This window comes from Cantharellus anzutake (assembly GCF_015039405.1).
Source record: "Cantharellus anzutake strain C23 chromosome Unknown EI90scaffold_45, whole genome shotgun sequence".
NCBI classification, from domain to species: Eukaryota; Fungi; Basidiomycota; class Agaricomycetes; order Cantharellales; family Hydnaceae; genus Cantharellus; species Cantharellus anzutake.
In genome coordinates, this window is record NW_024066995.1 from 619,805 (window position 1) to 636,693 (window position 16,889).

The window sequence follows — 16,889 nt, forward strand, 5'->3', positions numbered from 1 at the left end:
AACGACTGTGAGAACAAGTCACCATCATCCCATGAGGCTTCACACGCGCAAGCACAGGAACAACCTCCCGGGCCACCCACTGCGGGAGGCGCCGGTCGGGGGTGGCTTTAATATCGCGATTGTCATTCTGGAATAGGAAAAGGGGAGAGGGGAGGCGTTCAAAGAATCCCCCTCCCAGACTGGCCAGAGAGGTGAACAGGCGGTTCTCTAGCTTCACTATCAGCTCGCTCAGGTCTCTCATAGCCTTCAACTGAATCTATCGAAGCACGCGAATCGCCGCAACCAGTGTCTAATCCACCCTCGAAGATAGCGCGTCCCCCAGATGCGATTGTATCCCCCGGACGACTTGCAGGCGGGGGTTCGCCAAAGTTAGACCCTAGGAAGAGCTCTACGTCCCCTTTACCTTTAAGCGTGTCCCTGCCGTTGCCTCGCACTCCAAAGCGTATCATTGTTTGTTGTGATGGGTCAGCAAGTTCGGAGCAACGTCTATGTCGTCACTGACGCGTCATGTAAGGACTTGGTTGGACGGAAAGTCCGAAACACGTCGTTGGAGATACTCTAACGTGTTGAAGCTTTGTGGGTTCGCGGTTTCACCCCCATGTACCATGCTTGCTCATCCACGTACATCGGCCAGCACGAAGCATCAGCCACGAAGACAGGAGGCAGTGAGTGCATGATAAACCGTCCTCCGGCTTTGGGCGCTCATTTAAAATCCCAGCGGGAAGCATATACCTCAGATCGTGTTCTATCAGTCTGGACTGGGAACCGTACCCAACGTGCTTGATCGTTTGATTGATGGTAATTGTCGTTTTCACTCAAATGGACAAACCGCACTTACATACGTACTATTAGGCGCTTTTGGATCCCATTTAGGTCCGTGAATTGATCCAACTATACACTACTGATAATTCGACATGCACTGCAGCCGAGAAGGTGCAGGAAGCATACGCATTCATAGCACAGTACGTTCACATACAGCAAACACTAATTCTTCCTCCATTGAAGTATGAGTATCCCATAGAAATTACTGCGCTGGCGGTATGCCAACACCTTTATTGTGAAATTTCAAAATAACGTATGAGAATCATCTTAGACGAGATATTCTTGTTCGGCTTTTCACGGGTAAGCCGTAACATCGTTTAATGTATGCCCAACTCAAGAAAGAGTTACCAGGGAGCGTATACTGCCCGAATGGTTGCAATGTTCATCGTGAGCAGATATATGCTTCACCAACATCACCGACCTTAGGTATTCTCCCCTAGGGCGAAATAGGGGTTTTGGATCGGGGCGAAATGGACCATTTCGCTGAAATCTTCATTTCTTATCAGAAGAGGGGCAAGACGGACGATCCGAAACGTTGGTCTTTCACAGAGTGCAACTAAACGACTTATCACCGTATTGGCTCAGAAAGAGCCGAGTATGATGACATTCTAAAACCATTCCAATCAGGAGGGCTTGCGAAGGTCGGCGAAAAGCCTTTTTCTATCAAGTGCGTTCTTCGTGTTGCGCTCTTAGTCCTCAGCAGCTATCCATTCACTTTAGAGTGATGGGAGTATTTGATACCGTCGGCGCGCTCGGTTTACCTGTGGAATTCGGAACCCACGCGAAGATCAGGGGACTCTTTGATTTCCCCGATAAAATCCTCGGCCACCATATTGAAAGGGCCTATCACGCCATGGCGCTCAATGAGGAAAGAGCGAATTTTGTAAGTGGGGTCTATCGAATGGAATGAGCATCCAATAACTTTTCCTGGTGGATAGGACGTTACCAAATTTCACCAGACAGAACGGGGGCGTGCCAAGAAACAGGTCTTGAAGCAATACTGGTTTACTGGGAGCCATAGCGACGTTGGCGGAGGCTACGAAGACCACGATTTGTCAGACATCGCACTTTTCTGGATGATTGTGAGCAGTAGCGACCAAACGAACCAGGCTACCTACTGACACCCTAATAAAGGCACAAGTCGAAGACACGCTCGCACTAGACAGCAAATATGTGAAATCACTGCCTCGTCCTGTGGGCTCATGGGCCACCCAGCCACCACGCCGCTCGAATCGGGGGATTTTTGCACTTGGAAAGGCAGCGAAACGACAAATCACTATTGACCATGACACCAGAGAACGGATACATGCGAGTGTGGTTCATCAGGAACAACTCACTCCACATGTTTCGGAAGTTCTGCGTGAGTACAAGTCCACCAATGGTGCGACGTTAAATATTTAATCGCATACAGGGACCTGGCCTCATTTACTCGATAACGAGCTCCTTCCACTTGAGCTTGAGCTCAGGGATTTGTGGAACAACGCTCGTCCCGATAGCAAACCTGATAGTCAAACGGTGACGACGGATAACGAAAGCAAAACACAAGTTGCGTACATGATGCAGGAAACCTCTGAAAGAATCATACAAGAAACACGGGCAGTGACGGTTGCTGCTGCGTTTGTGTCAGAGCATAAAGGGCACGGGGAGGAAGTGCTAAATAGTTTTCATCCTACCGAGCGCCATCCGCATTACAGGGAGAGTTTGATGGCGGACGTCTACGATGAGTTGGAGCTATAGTTTATGGTTTAATGCTGTTGGTAGCGCCGCGCCTGTACACTAATGTCCACAAGGTAATGATACAGATCCCAATGTGCAGCAAGGAATACGTCAGTGTCTTTGTGGGTATAATCATGAGCTGATGAGGATGCATGCAAGAGATTAAGCCGCTCAAATAAGGCCGATCCGAGTTCGAACAAGTCCACCTCTCCAGTTCCGCATACCAGCTCGCTTGATTTGGCTTTGGTCTCGTTGCATTCTCGTGAATGCATCTTGAATGTGTTGCGGAGTTAAGGGAGTCCGCGCTTCAGGTGGCGCAAGAAAGAGAGAACTAGTTGGGGTTGGAGCACCACCCCAAGGAGCCTCATTCATGTTGTCTTCGAGTTCCGTCCCATCTGCTCGCAGTCGTTTCGAGGCTCGCATGGAAGGGGATGCGCCTGAAGTAGGTCCTTGAACAGGTGCCTTGCGCTTCTTACTGACATCAGGCCCAGCCGATGCTCCAGCAGCGGCGGCAGCGGCAGCGGCTACCGCTGCGACGTTCGTGTATGCGGCATCTTCGAGCGAACGTTTCACTTCGAGAGCGCCTAGTGTAAGAGCGCGAACGATTTCGAAGGCGAGGAAGCCAAGGATGTCAATCGTGTCATCCGATCGTAATTCAAGCTGTTGAGGGAGATTGAGGAAGTCTTTAAATCGCTTAGCTGAATGACACAGATTATTTAAGCAACGGCCATTGGGCCAGAATCCCATAGCTACGCACTTTTGCGATAGGTGAAGGAGGCTTGTCGGCAGTCTGAATAATGCATATATTCTTCCTTTGTCATATTCCGAGTCGCCTCATCCGCATCCTATGCGCCTTGGTTAGATCAGCTGTAGGATGAAGCAAACATGCCTCACCCTGAGACGTTTCACGCTGTCCTCGTGAGCCTCCATCTCATCCTCATCCTCGTCATCAGAATGACCGATATGTCTGCCCGGGTTGGCAGCAGCTAGCGTTTTGAATACGTCCGAATATATTGTCGTAATATCCCATGAAAGTTTGATGATGCGTTTTCGAGTTTTCGTAGCGCTGGGTTCTAAGGGGGTTTGGCATTAGTAGAGCGAGAGGGCACACAATTATGACCATACCGTCGGCACCGTCATCCAGGGCGTCGTCCACATCAGCCTTCCCATCGCCTCCGGGCTCTTTTGCATTCTTTCGGACATCCTTCCAACTCATATAGGTTCTGAGGCGATTTACTTTTGCTTTATCGTCTCGGATAATGAATATCAGGTCTTCAGGGGATATGTGTCTTGCGCCTCGTTTAGCCGACATCAATCGAGCTTGGATAACCTGCGTTGAGGTGCAGCTTGGGTGGTGAGGCCAAGACTGGGCGAAGAAGCGACGTTACGATTTCTAGAACCTGGGTTCTGACGATGTCTTCAACCAGGTTAACTGCAACAAGATTCGGATCCTGAACCTCTCCGAACACGAACATCTGACATGAAGGTGTCAATTTCGCATTGGACATGATCAACCGGTGTGGTTCACCATTTGGGATATCTCTTGTGTATACTTGTACTCATTATGCCCTTTCTCATCTGAAAAAGGCTTCGCCTTACTCATCTCGTTGAACGCTTGGGAAATGTCGGAAAATTCCGTTATGTGAAAACGCATGACATTGATGTATTACGATCTAGGCAATTTTCCAGAATGAGCACGCGAGGGCGCTTAAACCGCAACATTGATTGGTATAACCAACTCTAAAATAAATAAGAACCACGGGGATGATCCATGAGGTCGCATGGCAAGTGATCCTGCAATAATAAACCTACTGCTTATATCCCAAAGATAACTGTGTAGCCCTATTAGTTCAACCGAACATTGCAAGCCCAGGATTGCTGTACGCCATCGGACGCAATGGCGGGTGTGGACTGGCTTTGAAAGTATGATAAGATCGCTCACCGGCTGCATCAATCCGTAGCTAGTGTGGATTATGAGTGGGAATCATTCAGAGGCACTTGTGATGAGTCTTACGTATGCGCCAAGGTTCTGCCCTTGATCGACATAGTTTGGAGCGCTGAACACGGTGATGCAAAGCCCTCCATGTTCTATGGCATAGCCCCCCTGTCTGACTTCGTGGCTGCGTATTACCCCGGTGACGCTGTTAAGTTCACACCATGCTTTTGTTATGTCGGGACCGAACCCTAAGCCAACACCCTGGATATGGCTATCAGGGCGATGGATGGGTCGTCAGAAGAATTGGATACCTACCCGTTTTGAAGGGCCCCGCCCATTGGTTTCTTGAGGGTCAGTCCACAAAAGCTAGATAGAATCAGTAGAGTGTTGAATGGGACTGAGGGGGGGCATACTTCGCCTAAAGAAATGAAACACTAATCAACAACCAGACTTCAAATGGAATGACAAACGCGTACACATCAACCCCTCATTTCCGGGTTGCTTTCCGAGCCGGTCAATTTTACGAACCTCATCTAAGGTAATCCCATCTTTGGAAAACAAACCGCCATGGACGACGAAGAATCGCTTCCGACCTTCGGGTGATAGGATTGGCGATCCGTGTGCTGCGTCATGGCTGGTTTTCGGCGGTAGCCTTGGTGACACCATAGTTGCAAGAGGCACTAAGGCGAGTACCATCAGCCCTTGAGACAAAGGGATGAGGTAGAACTACCCACGAGCGGTGAATGCGTCTGCCCATAACTAGTACGAATAGTTGATCATTGGGAGATGAGCCCCAGGACATAGGAACTAACTTTGTAAGTTTGCTCTCCATGCTTGTGCCGCACTTCCCCTTCAAAGCCATACACTTTGTTCATATCCTTTGTTTCGTGATTGCCCCTATTCAGCCCAACCCGATTCGGATACAGCCCTTCAGCAGCAGATATCAGCACGGAAGTAGGATTCATGGGCTGAAAATCCTACATTTGTAGGCAAATAATGTTGTCACAACTTCCACCGACCATGAGCCTCGGTCTACGAAGTCACCATTAAACAGCAAGCAATGCGACTCGCTGGGCAGACCAGTCAGCTCCAGCAGATGCAGTAAGTCATAAAATTGACCTAGGACGTTATAAGTGCGCATCTTGTGGGAGACTCGTGACTCGACCGCACCGTGAGTGTCGCCTATAACATCACAAATCACTCCCTCCTCCAATGGTATATCAATTAGACTCTCTTCTTTCATCAAAATATCGTATGTGTTCAGGACGATCTCCCAAACGAACCGCCTTGGTAATGTCTTCCCTTCCTTGAACCATTTAAGCATGCCTTCCACAAATTCTTTATTGATTCCGTATTTGGGTTGCGACCCTTTGGTTGCTGGGGTGATAATCGGCAACAACGGCCCACTGTATGATGGTTCTGTATGATCACAGCCTCCATCTGCGATAATTTCTCGACAACGGTCAACGGCAGATTTCTCCTCGCCGACAGTTATGGCCTGAAGAGAAATAACGAAATAGAGCATCTAGTTCAGATCAAGACGCGAGCCAACGACTCCACTTACAGCCTCAAACTGCATTCGCTTTAATAGCTTTGTCGTTGCATCAAGCTGGGTCTTGGCAAGCTTGTTATGGGGATCAAGAGCGAGACATTTTTTGAAGTCAGGGATGGCAAACTGAGGTCTAAGCACAGCGAGCTGACATAAGGCCCGTCTGTAGTATGCTTTGACGTAGCCGGGGTCGATCTCTATCGCTCGGGCTGAATTGTGCCAGTAAGATGTTCGAGCCTAATTGATCCAATCGGGGAACTTACTTGCATCTTCGATCGCGAAGCCGTGCTCCTCGAGTTTCATCCGCGCATACGCACCTATTAGGCTTGGTGAGAGCTCTTACTTTCGAGGCCCCACAAATGATCCAAACGTACGGTTGCAGAACAGCGTACCGTCCGAAGGATTTCGTTCTGCGGCAGATGTGTAGAGCTTGACGGCAAGAAGAAAATTATGATCTTATGATGAAGGAAAGGGTTCTTGATGGGTACCGAGGTAGATAAGGGACGAGAAGGACAGACTTTGAAATGCATGATTTGCGTCAGCTTTAATAGTGGCTGCTGCTGCTTTATCTTCCTCAGTCACCAGTGGCTTGCTGGGCCCAGTGCTTGATGGAACAGATTGGAAAAGGTCGGGTGATGTAGAGGGGGAAGGGGAGCGAGAGCTGGCACTCGGAGACCCCGAACTTGATGCGTCCGACATCGCGAGCTGTGACCCGCAAAGTTTCCGCAGACAGTCCCCGGACCGAGCACGTGATGGAAATTTAAGGCGCCTAGAAATTGCCTAAGAAACAAGGGGGAAAGACATGTACCACCCTCCATCGGGGAAGATTGCAAGCGGTCACAATCTTCTCCCCTTATGCTCACTTTCTCGCTTGAAACTTCTCTGCTAACATGCCAACACCCCGACTAAACCCCCCCCGCGAACATGCATCCACTTGTACAGGCATCAAGGAGGCCGTGCATCCCGGCCCTCTTTGTGTTATTCCTTCAGCCCGATCTCATCACAAGAAACCCTATGTCCCAAACACATCTAGTTTCTCAAATATCCTTTATACCATTAATATTGCCTTTCTCTCTTTGATTCACTATAAATGATTTAGAGTCAATAATTAATCTGACCACCATGTCATGGAAAGGGTTATGCCGCTTATTTGTCTGTCCGGTTCCGAGTATCAATATTAAAATAAAATGTGTACGTTCATCACAGTCAGCGAGGGCGAATTACCAAAATGAAATAAGTGAGAAAACTCAATCGTAGATTGAAACGATCAATTCCGACTTCCTAGAGCTGGTCGAGTGGTTTGACCGTGATGAAGGCTTCTCCATGCTCAAGTCTAAACACTTATTGAGCCGTTCTGCTTCGTGATCAGCGAGAATTGGGAGGTTGTCGGCCATATAGATCCGGCTTTCGATCTCTCGAGACTCAATATCGGGATCCCAAAGCACGTAGCTACAAACATGCACGATATTCATTCATAGAAAAGCCTTTTACATATTCACGCGTATCAAATGTCAAGACAGCAACTTGAACCAAGGCTCGTAAAACAGCAAAAAGCGCCAAGCACCAGAGTACTCGTGTAACGTAAGTTGTAGGGTAAACCAACACGTCATCTGCCATTTATTCTGGGACTGACGCCCGGTGGTAGTGCTGAACGGCGATGAAAATCAGTCTGAGGGTGAGAAAGGTCGTGCTTACCGACTGGTCTCATACCATACTGAACAAGAGAACCAGAGGCGAAGAGTAAAACCTTTGCATCGTCCGACCGTCCATGAGGATACGTGATCTTCTCGACAACTGATTGGGGAAAGCTGTCCCGAGCTTTCTTTAGGGCGACCTCGATGAAGGGGAGCGGCATGAAGCACGTCGCACCGAAATCCAACACCACCACTACCAACCGGCCACCCTCCATCGTACGCTTCCTGAAGTTACCCGAGTTGAAATCGGAAGGACAGAGAAATCGACCGTGACTCGATATATCGCCGCGGAATTTGATGCGCAGGAATTCAAAGATCTAACATAGGTCTGAGTTCGCCATAGCACCTTGAGACGTTGGCGAACTACTTACATTGTGAATATGAGCATAGAAGTCCTGGTCGGTTCGGTAATCGACGTTGGGAAGCCACTCGGGAAAGAAGGAGTGAACAATGGACCTCGTGCCGCCGCCGATGTGTCCGAGTGTCGCGGTTGGTGGAGCTCGGAGCCGATTAACGCCTGGACAGCTTTCGCAGCTAGGTTGGCGTCGTTCGAGTCACAGTCTATACCACCGATGTACTCCATTGCAATGTATCCAATTGAGCACCCGTAGTAGTCTGCCGTAAACGCATGGAATACGCGAGCGGCTTGTACGTCTGAGACACCAGCCGCACGGAGAGCATTGGCGGTCCAATGCTGCGTGCGCGCCTCGTCGATGGTAACGTTGGGACCACATTTGATCCAGGCAATGACCGAGTTAGCAGAAGGATCGGCGATGGGGGTTCCGCGGGGAGGCTGAGCTCCACGCAGTGGGCAACGATCTCCTCGGAGGGTAAAATCGGGTTGTACAGAAACTCGTACTGTGAAGACGACATGACAGCTAGGAGGGAGCATTAACCATAAAGGAGAACTATAGGGTGAAATATAAAGAATAGGTCGTTCTTCGAAGGACTAAGTGGGTAAGTTGTCACGATCCGGCAACCTCCGGGACACGTGACCTCCCACCTACCCTTTTCCCTCCCATGCTGAACCCTCTGCACTTTGGCCACGACCTGCCAAGGCCTTGCCATTGTAACATATTGAGCCTCTTTATCTACGTACTACTGTAATGGGGTGCCGGCCTTGGTGACTGTTAGAACAGGGTGAGGGTGGACGATTCCGGAGTGGAACCGGAGACTTAGCAAGGAGGGACCTTGGCCTCAGCAACTCAAGGGGAGCGCTGTGCCATTGCTGTTTGTCCATTTGGTCCTTAATTTCAGAAGTGGTGAGTGAGAAGTCTCTAGGGGCATTTCTAGTCGATTTTAGACTGAGGGTCTGTGTGTGAGGCCCCAGCCCATGTCTATATTCTGCCCACAACATCAATTGATGTTGTGTTGTCTGATTATTATGTCGCGATGCTAATTTAGCGTCATGGAAGCTTCTCTATTTATTTGTGCTGAGAATGCATTAGAATGTATATAAACCCTCAGGGTAGCTGTAAAAGGCAGATCAGCCTTTACTTCTACCCCATCAATATACAGCAACTAAAAGTGTATAGCTAGATGGACTAACTGAGGCCTGAGGCAAATGGGGGAATGGAACGTACCATCCCCCAAACAAGTAAGAAACCCTTCACTTTTTTACGCTCTATTTTCCTTTCCATTCTCGGCACCGCGTTACCAGCACCAAAACTCCATTTGGCAACGCATGCATCGTCGGCCCCTGACAATGTGCAACTTTGATCAAGTTCTCATGCGAACTTGTTGAATGACTTGACACATCCTCTTGATGCTGTTGAGATACAACACCAGGAGCACATCTAACGCTCCCACCAACACGGCTGGCCCCTCCACTGGCCATAGGCATCGAATTTATCTGAGAGATGTTGACCAAGTTACAACGTCTGAAGCCCTTGTAGCTGAGACTCTCACAGCATACGTCCCAAGGTGTGCACGTTGCGTCCTCCATCCCCAACCCACTCCCTCATGTCTGAAACGGTGCGAGTATTAAGAAATCACATTGACCAAGTCGACAAAGACATCACCAACTTGAGGGGCGATGTCTGTAACATGAATACCCAGATCTCTGGGAATAGCGATAACATTGCTCGTTTAGATCACAACATCATTAAGGTGGAAGAAAGATTAAACGAGAAACTAAATGAAATCCTCCTTGCGCTCTCTCGATGTGACGAGCCAAAGCCATCTGCAGTAATGGTGGAAAACCCACCTCCAAACCCATCAACTGATGGGGGTCCCATCTGTTAGAACTGGGCGAGGGCAGATGATTCCAGAGGGGAACCGGAGACTTAGCAAGGAGGGACCTTGGCCTCAGCGACTCATGCAGAGTGCTGTGCCATTGCTGTTTGTCCATTTGGTCCTTAATTTCAGAGGTGTTGAGCAGGAAGTCTCTAGGGGGCATTTCAGGTCGATTTTAGACTAAGGGCCTAAAACGAGTATGTACAAGTGCCAGTATATAATGGAGAGGGCAAAAGCATGAGGAAACGATGTCAGGGTTCAGCACCCTGCCTTAGGGTGCCCCGGACTCCCCACCTACTTTACCCCCTTTTGTCAGGGCACACCTGCCTGACCCTGTGCCGCACCCCGCACTGTACTGCACTACTCCACTTCCCCCACTATCACTCCCTGTCCCTCCTTTCCCATTTTCCCCCTTTCTCTCTATTTCTATTCTACGGTTGATTTCTGTCAGGGGACGACTCCCAGGTCCCCATGACCCTCCCCTATGGCCCATAGCCTCAGGTCAGGCCAGCCCTATCCAGGGCACAATCTACTGTGGGTAAGGAGATGAATAGATAAAGGCAATGTAGAATACACTTGCCTACTGTGGGTAAGGAGATGAGAAGGAAGCTAACTTCTCATCTTCCCACAGTGGCCACAATATCAGCAAAACTTCCGGGGATACCTGGAAGTCACATGAAGGGGTAGGAACCAGGCCCGGAGCATGCGGTGCGTGGAGCGTGCGCACATGTGGGAAGTGCAGCAGGTGGAAGCGGGTCCGGACGCGGGTCCGGGTCCGGGTTAGTCAGGGTGTGTGCCCTGACATCACCCTCCCTCTAAGCCACTTCGCCCCGAAGTGGCCCTAGTCCCCAGGTAACCCATCCCTCAAGTGGTTAGAACAAAACAAAAAAGCGGAGGCGGGAGCAGGAGCGGGGGATAATGTAAGGGTGGGAGTATAAAAGTATTCTAAGTTAAAAAAAGGGCGGCGAAAAAATAAAAGTTAAGTTAAAAAGATTAAACTAGTCGTCCATCGCCGCATATGCGGCGCTCCCCTAAGACTTGCCCGAAAAAAATTCGGTCCCTCAGCACCCTCCATTGTCTGCTCACGACTCGGCGACCTCCAGCCTGCATCCCTCATCATCCCATGATGCCCCAGCTGCAGTCATGTCGTCCCCGTGATCGTGTCCGGCCTTGGGGCTGCGCCCGCTTCGGGTATGGAGGGTGGTCGTGCAGCACTTGACCTCCAGGCCATCGTCTGTGTGCCTGCACTCTGACCTCCAGGCTGCGCTCCTCCGGGTATGCAGGGTCGGGGGTGTGGTAGCGCTGAGGTAGCGGCGATAGTGGGAGAGTCCCAGGGGATCTGGCAGGGTCTGCACCCCACTCCCCACACTCCCTCTAATGCCACTTCGCCCCGAAGTGGCTAAACCTCAGAAAACCCCCCCTCCCCCCTCCTCTGCGCATGGTGGTCCGTTGCCTGGGATGCTGGGCTCCTCTTCAGGGGTGGATGGGGAGAATGTGGAAAAGGGAAAAAAAAATTTCAGGGTCGGTAGCGGGTATGCGGTATAGTCGGGCCCGGGACCGGGTGGTGCGGGGTTCGCATGTGAAAAACAACTCTCCCCCAAGTGCATCTTGCGCACTGGGGAGTCCGGGTGCGTGGACAGTGGGGTTACTTGATGTGGGCTGAGCACCACCCTCCCTCTGTGCCGCATTCCCAAGTGGTCACAGCAGGGGACCTCGGGCTCCTTTGTCAGCTCCTATCCTTCACCTCTCATATCCATCCTCCATCGAAATTCCAATGTCAAACTCTCTCCTGGGTGCCCGGCACCACAGGGAGTCGGGTCCGTGAGCCATAGTGGGTCCGTGATGCAGCTGGGATACACAACCCTCCCTCTATGCCGCATGCCTAAGCGGCCATAGCAGGGATCCTGGGCACCCTCACCAGCGGCATCCATTCCCTCTCGTGCTCATTCTCCGTCATGAATCCAAAAAGCGGCGCTTGCATGCGCGCGCAACTCTCAGTCGCAAGTGAAAGCGGGGGTGGGTGGTCTCATCCAGGTTATCTTGGGCGTCTGCAGTTACGAGGCTGGCAGCAGGTGGGTGACCCCGTTTCCAGAGTGCCTTTTGGCCAGTTCGTTGGCAGCAGTCAGGTGGCTTTGTCTCCCTAGCACGTTCAGCGAGGTGTCCGGGTAGCGGTGGGATAACGTGGGGAACCGGGTTGGTGGTCTCTAGCGGGTCATCATTCTTGCGTCTGTGGTTACGAGGCTGGTAGCAGGTGGGCGACCCCGTTTCCAGAAGGCCGGTACGTTGGCAACAGTCGGGTGGCTATGTCTCCTTAGCACGTTGAAAGAGGGCTCGTGGCTCTCTATGCCGACACAGCTTGTGGGGGACAACTCTCCCTAAACTCTACTTTCTCCACTAAACTCGCTACGTTCTCGATCCTTAACTCTGTGTGGGTTCTCTGGGAGTTCCGCAAGGTCCGGGCTCAACAAATCCACTACCCACTCGTTGCAGGCTAGATTGTTGCCCTTATTCCTACTGTTGGAATTCCACACACTCACACCCACTCTAGTGCGTCCTAGCACCTTAGAGAATTTTGGGGGAGGGGAGAACTTCTTTTCAAAAATCCGGTATGGTGAATATTGGTACCATATGGCACCTGCATACCTTATTAGGCGAAATAATAAAAAAGGGTAACAGTATCAATAAAAGAATATTGATCAATAACTGAAATGATGCAAAAATATGAAAATATAAGAAAATAAGCGATATCTCAACGGATTTACGGAATTAAAGGCCAAAATTGGAAATGAAGCCGGAGATAACTCTCACGCAGCCAATGAGCATTTTTACCAATTTATTGGACGCCGTGGGAACGAGTGAGGCTGGAATTCTGGGTTGCCGCTTGAGATTCCCACGCCCGCACATGCCCGTGCCTAACTTGCCCAACATAGAACTCCGTCAAATCTCCACCGATTGGGACGTTCTTGGTATCGTCAGAATCATACGAATTAGCACTATTTTTGGATACCAAATTCGTATCGAGTTGTTGCGTGAATGGAAGTGGTTTCTGAATGTTGGAAGTGGGTATCTGAGCCGGCTCTGCATGTGGGCGATTATCCTGCCTACAGCGTCAGCGAGGTGTCCAGGTAGCAGTGGGATGACCCTCAACTCAACCTCACAGATTGGTGTGCAATCTGCAGGACAGTGTTGCAAGGGGCCGGGATAGCAGGGGTGTGGCTGTGTTGCGAGTAAAGAACGTGTAATGGTCTGGGGGAAGTGATGATGTGGCACAGCTGCCACTCGAAAATCGCACACGCGGCCCGTGCCCAGCTCCGACTCAGTCCGGGCTCTTGCAGCCCATGCGGGACATCCTAGGTGGGCAGGGGCGATTGTTGAAGCTTCCTTCTGCTGTCAGGGGATGACTCCCGGGTCCCCATGACCCTCCCCTATGGCCCACAGCCTCAGGTCAGGCCAGCCCTATCCAGGGCACAATCTACTGTGGGTAAGGAGATGAATAGATAAAGGCAATGTAGAATACACTTGCCTACTGTGGGTAAGGAGATGAGAAGGAAGCTAACTTCTCATCTTCCCACAGTGGCCACAATATCAGAAAAACTTCCAGGGATACCCGGAAGTCACATGAAGGGGTAGGAACCGGGCCCGGAGCATGCGGTGCACGGAGCATGCATGCATGCAGGAAGCGCGGCAGGTGGAAGCGGGTCCGGATGCAGGTCCAGGTCCGGGTTAGTCAGGGTGTGTGCCCTGACAATTTCCCTTTCTCCATGTACCACTACATACCTAACCCTGCCCCCCCTGATCACCACATGTGCCACACACACTCCTGCCTACTGAGCGGCCATGTTACGGATACGGAGTCTCCAACGACCATATCCGTCGCATGGTCAAAGACTTCCCCTCTCTATCGCTCCTCCCCTCTTTCTCCTTTCCATCCTCTATCCTGCTACCCTATCCTCCTTACCTGTTCTACCCCTTTCCCCCCCCTGGTGCAAAGCTTTCCCCATTGGGGTTTTGGTGCTGGCCGAGGTTGTTTGTGTTTCGCGGGATTTCCCGCGACCTTACCATTTGTAGATAGTCACACGTCATGTACGGAAACCGCCGAAGGCGGTTCCCGCTAACTAACAACTGCTCTACAACTGTCTCGTGTACCGTCTTCTGTAACAACCCTCCCTGTGACTCAACTGAACCTGTGTGACTGTACAACTCTCAATATGTCTTATAAGTCTGGTTATATCGAGTCCTCTAACGGCCCTCGCCGCGAGAACTCGAAGTTGAGAGTCGAAGACTCTCGATGTGTGTATCATCCTATTGAACCTGTACCCTATGGGTCTTCATCACTCCGCTCTCCCCCAGTACTCAACATACGATGTCCCATCACGATCATGGTGATCGTGAACACTATGAGGCCCACTTACCCTCGATGCCGGCACGTTCGCTACGCGAACGCCAAGTAGCCGCCCATCCACCGTCTGTTTCTTCCTTTGCCAGTCATCATATGTCCCCGCCAACGGTACGTTCCCTTTGGGAATGCCAAGTCACCGAAGGCCCTAATAGTCAGCCCTCATTGCATGCCTACGATATCAACCCACTACCGGTACGTTTGCACTGCGAACGCCAAGTACCCGATGGCAACTACGCGAAGCTCTCACCCATCTCACCAGTCGCAACCTCGCACACGGTATGCTCCATTGAGGAGCGCCAAGTATCCGTGGCTGACCCATCTGTCCTGATATCTCCGACTATCAATCATCAATCCCTTAATAGCTCACTACATCACCCATCGCGATCGATGGGAATTCAATCGCCCACTCCCAGGTCAGACTGGGATCACTCATCGATTGCACTTCCAGTTATGGTACAAACTAGACATGACTCTCGCCTTCCCACTATAAGAACGGATCGAGGAATGGGGAATTTCCCCCATCCCCGTAACATTGGTGCCCCAACCCCGGTGCGAGAAACTCGCACCATGCCACCCAAGACGGTGTCCCTGTTGGGAGACGAACCAGTCACCCCGGCCCAAATGATGCACGATTTGTATCCTCCTTCCCGCCCCACGAGGATTAGTCAGTCAGATCGTAGATCCAATTCAAGAGATACCTCGCCAGTAGGCGAAGACGTGCATTCCTCGCCTGGCGCATTCCTACGACAACAAGCTCTCAGGCAAGTCATCGAAGCTCTTGGAGAGTTTGAAGGTGGAATTTTTGAGGATTCAAATAACTACATGAAACGTATACGAAATTGGCGTCGTCTCGCTCCCGCTGATCTCGAGAAAGAGTCTGTTGGAGCCGGTCTCGAAGGAGAGCCTTTGAGATATCGACTAGGGACCGTCTGGCAGGTCGAGCTAACTGACCTGCTCATGAAAATTACCGAGTTCACCCAGCTAGCCGCCAAGGCCAACTTAGCCGCAGGTGATTTTGTAGTGGATCCCTGAGGCGACCTAGCCCTGATATTCACTATAAGAGGATGGTCGTCACCAAAGGAGTTCAGTATTGCATGGAACTTCCTAGACCAGCGTTTCAATTCCTTCGAAAAACATTTCGATGCCATCAAGAAAGCTGCTCGTCCTTCATGGGAATTTGACGAGTCGCGCATGAGTGGACTCAGGTTGGCGAATGTCTCGCCCGCCAAGTTTACGGATCCTGGGCAAGTCGAGGAGGCGTGGTCGACCGAAATGCGACCCACACGTCAACCTGAAGCCCTCCCGTCGGGATGGACTACTTTTGAAGATCTCATATCTCCCGCGGAAGAGACCACTTTCGTTCGTAAACGCACCCTACCGTCCAGGGCCTTCCCGGTGCCTAGACCAAGCATTAATGTCGCTGCAGGGATGTTACTCAGAGACGAACCCTCGATGCCATTCGTCACAGTTCGTCGAGAGACCAACACTTTCGAGAACCCCAAGGAGAACGTGGGTTACACGGAATTTGTGAAAGGTCTGAGGGTCGGAAGGAAGACAGAGTTGGGACCTATCGAGGAGAGACTCGATCCCGACAACCGTGGACCCGAACCCCCTCGTGTCCCTCACCATCCGGCGAATGAAGGACCCATTGGATCCAGAGATCCAGGTCATGATCCGAGACAACCGCCTCCCGACCCCTGGCAGCCGCCACCACGAGATGCGGGTCCACCACCCCCATCAGGACCACCACCTCCACCTGGACCACCCCTCCGCCCGGTGGGGCTCCCTACCTGGGGCACTTTCCACCTGTCAGATACGCTGGGGCACCGCCCCCTCCCCTGCCTCCCGGACCTGGAGCGTTGGCAGCGCCTCAGCAGAATCCTGGATACAGACCTCCTCCTCTCGACCACACGCAACCTTACGTGGATCGCAAATATACTGCGTCAGACTTCCCGGAGTTCGATGGTTCGATCGACAGCTATATAACGTGGTGCAGCATATGTCGGAACCTGGCCAGGCACTCGCCTGCGTTCGCCCAACAAATGACCCGCGTACTTCCTGATCGTTTCAAAGGCGCTGTGGCAGACTGGTGGTCGACTGTACCGGTCGCCGACAAGTTGTATTTTACCACCAATTGGGAAGATCTACACGGATATGTGCTACACTTCTTCTTAACACCCGCCTTCCTCGACAAGATTCGAGATCGATTCCACGCTTGTAGGTACCGTAAGGGTGAAAGGTACTCTAAGGAGTCCCCACACGACTTCGCGACATGCAAACTACGACTCTTATGCATCCTATATCCACTCGCCGATGTTCCCGGACCAGAGGTCTTGAGGGGCGAGGCCCAAAGACTTCTAGAAGACATCCCGAAAGGATGGTGGGCCCATCTCAACATCGATCAGGTCGACACAGCCGAAGAACTCTTACGGTTGACTAAACTTAAGCATGACGAATTAGTAGCTAGCGACGAGTTCAGTATCGACGCTTTAGCAAACCGAGTCGCCCGCATCAATTTGGAGAGGAATAAACACGGAG

General features: G+C 51.2%; 5 protein-coding genes across 5 annotated transcripts; 1 reads left to right on the top strand and 4 right to left on the bottom strand.

Annotated features, from left to right (window-relative positions):
- Positions 1 to 1,146: 1,146 nt before the first annotated feature.
- EI90DRAFT_3146530 (uncharacterized protein) lies at positions 1,147 to 1,943 on the top strand (the record flags this gene model as incomplete). The annotated part of the gene is made up of 4 exons (XM_039065425.1): positions 1,147 to 1,209; positions 1,263 to 1,372; positions 1,450 to 1,705; positions 1,761 to 1,943. 4 exons carry the CDS (start codon positions 1,147 to 1,149, stop codon positions 1,941 to 1,943), a joined length of 612 nt encoding a protein of 203 aa, XP_038913110.1.
- Positions 1,944 to 2,376: 433 nt separating this feature from the next.
- Positions 2,377 to 4,141, bottom strand: EI90DRAFT_3229168 (transcription initiation factor IID, 18kD subunit-domain-containing protein; the record flags this gene model as incomplete). The annotated part of the gene is made up of 7 exons (XM_039066492.1): positions 2,377 to 3,009; positions 3,076 to 3,236; positions 3,296 to 3,383; positions 3,433 to 3,611; positions 3,664 to 3,868; positions 3,927 to 4,013; positions 4,067 to 4,141. The coding sequence occupies 7 exons, from the start codon at positions 4,139 to 4,141 to the stop codon at positions 2,710 to 2,712; spliced, it is 1,095 nt and encodes a 364-aa protein (XP_038913111.1). The 3' UTR covers positions 2,377 to 2,709.
- A 247-nt stretch (positions 4,142 to 4,388) lies between these two features.
- On the bottom strand, positions 4,389 to 6,326 carry EI90DRAFT_2929958 (protein phosphatase 5; the record flags this gene model as incomplete). The annotated part of the gene is made up of 10 exons (XM_039055008.1): positions 4,389 to 4,499; positions 4,553 to 4,735; positions 4,790 to 4,840; positions 4,888 to 4,892; positions 4,951 to 5,175; positions 5,283 to 5,402; positions 5,456 to 5,561; positions 5,640 to 5,972; positions 6,039 to 6,232; positions 6,287 to 6,326. The coding sequence occupies 10 exons, from the start codon at positions 6,324 to 6,326 to the stop codon at positions 4,389 to 4,391; spliced, it is 1,368 nt and encodes a 455-aa protein (XP_038913112.1).
- On the bottom strand, positions 6,237 to 6,834 carry EI90DRAFT_1923529 (uncharacterized protein). The gene is made up of 3 exons (XM_039052344.1): positions 6,542 to 6,834; positions 6,398 to 6,478; positions 6,237 to 6,348 (listed from the first exon to the last, which is right to left on the bottom strand). Exons 1-3 carry the CDS (start codon positions 6,720 to 6,722, stop codon positions 6,344 to 6,346), a joined length of 267 nt encoding a protein of 88 aa, XP_038913113.1. The 5' UTR covers positions 6,723 to 6,834; the 3' UTR covers positions 6,237 to 6,343.
- Positions 6,835 to 7,629: 795 nt separating this feature from the next.
- Positions 7,630 to 8,590, bottom strand: EI90DRAFT_3281698 (uncharacterized protein; the record flags this gene model as incomplete). Its single annotated transcript, XM_039066840.1, has 5 exons — positions 7,630 to 7,670; positions 7,719 to 8,034; positions 8,089 to 8,234; positions 8,276 to 8,510; positions 8,534 to 8,590. The coding sequence occupies 5 exons, from the start codon at positions 8,588 to 8,590 to the stop codon at positions 7,630 to 7,632; spliced, it is 795 nt and encodes a 264-aa protein (XP_038913114.1).
- Positions 8,591 to 16,889: the final 8,299 nt, after the last annotated feature.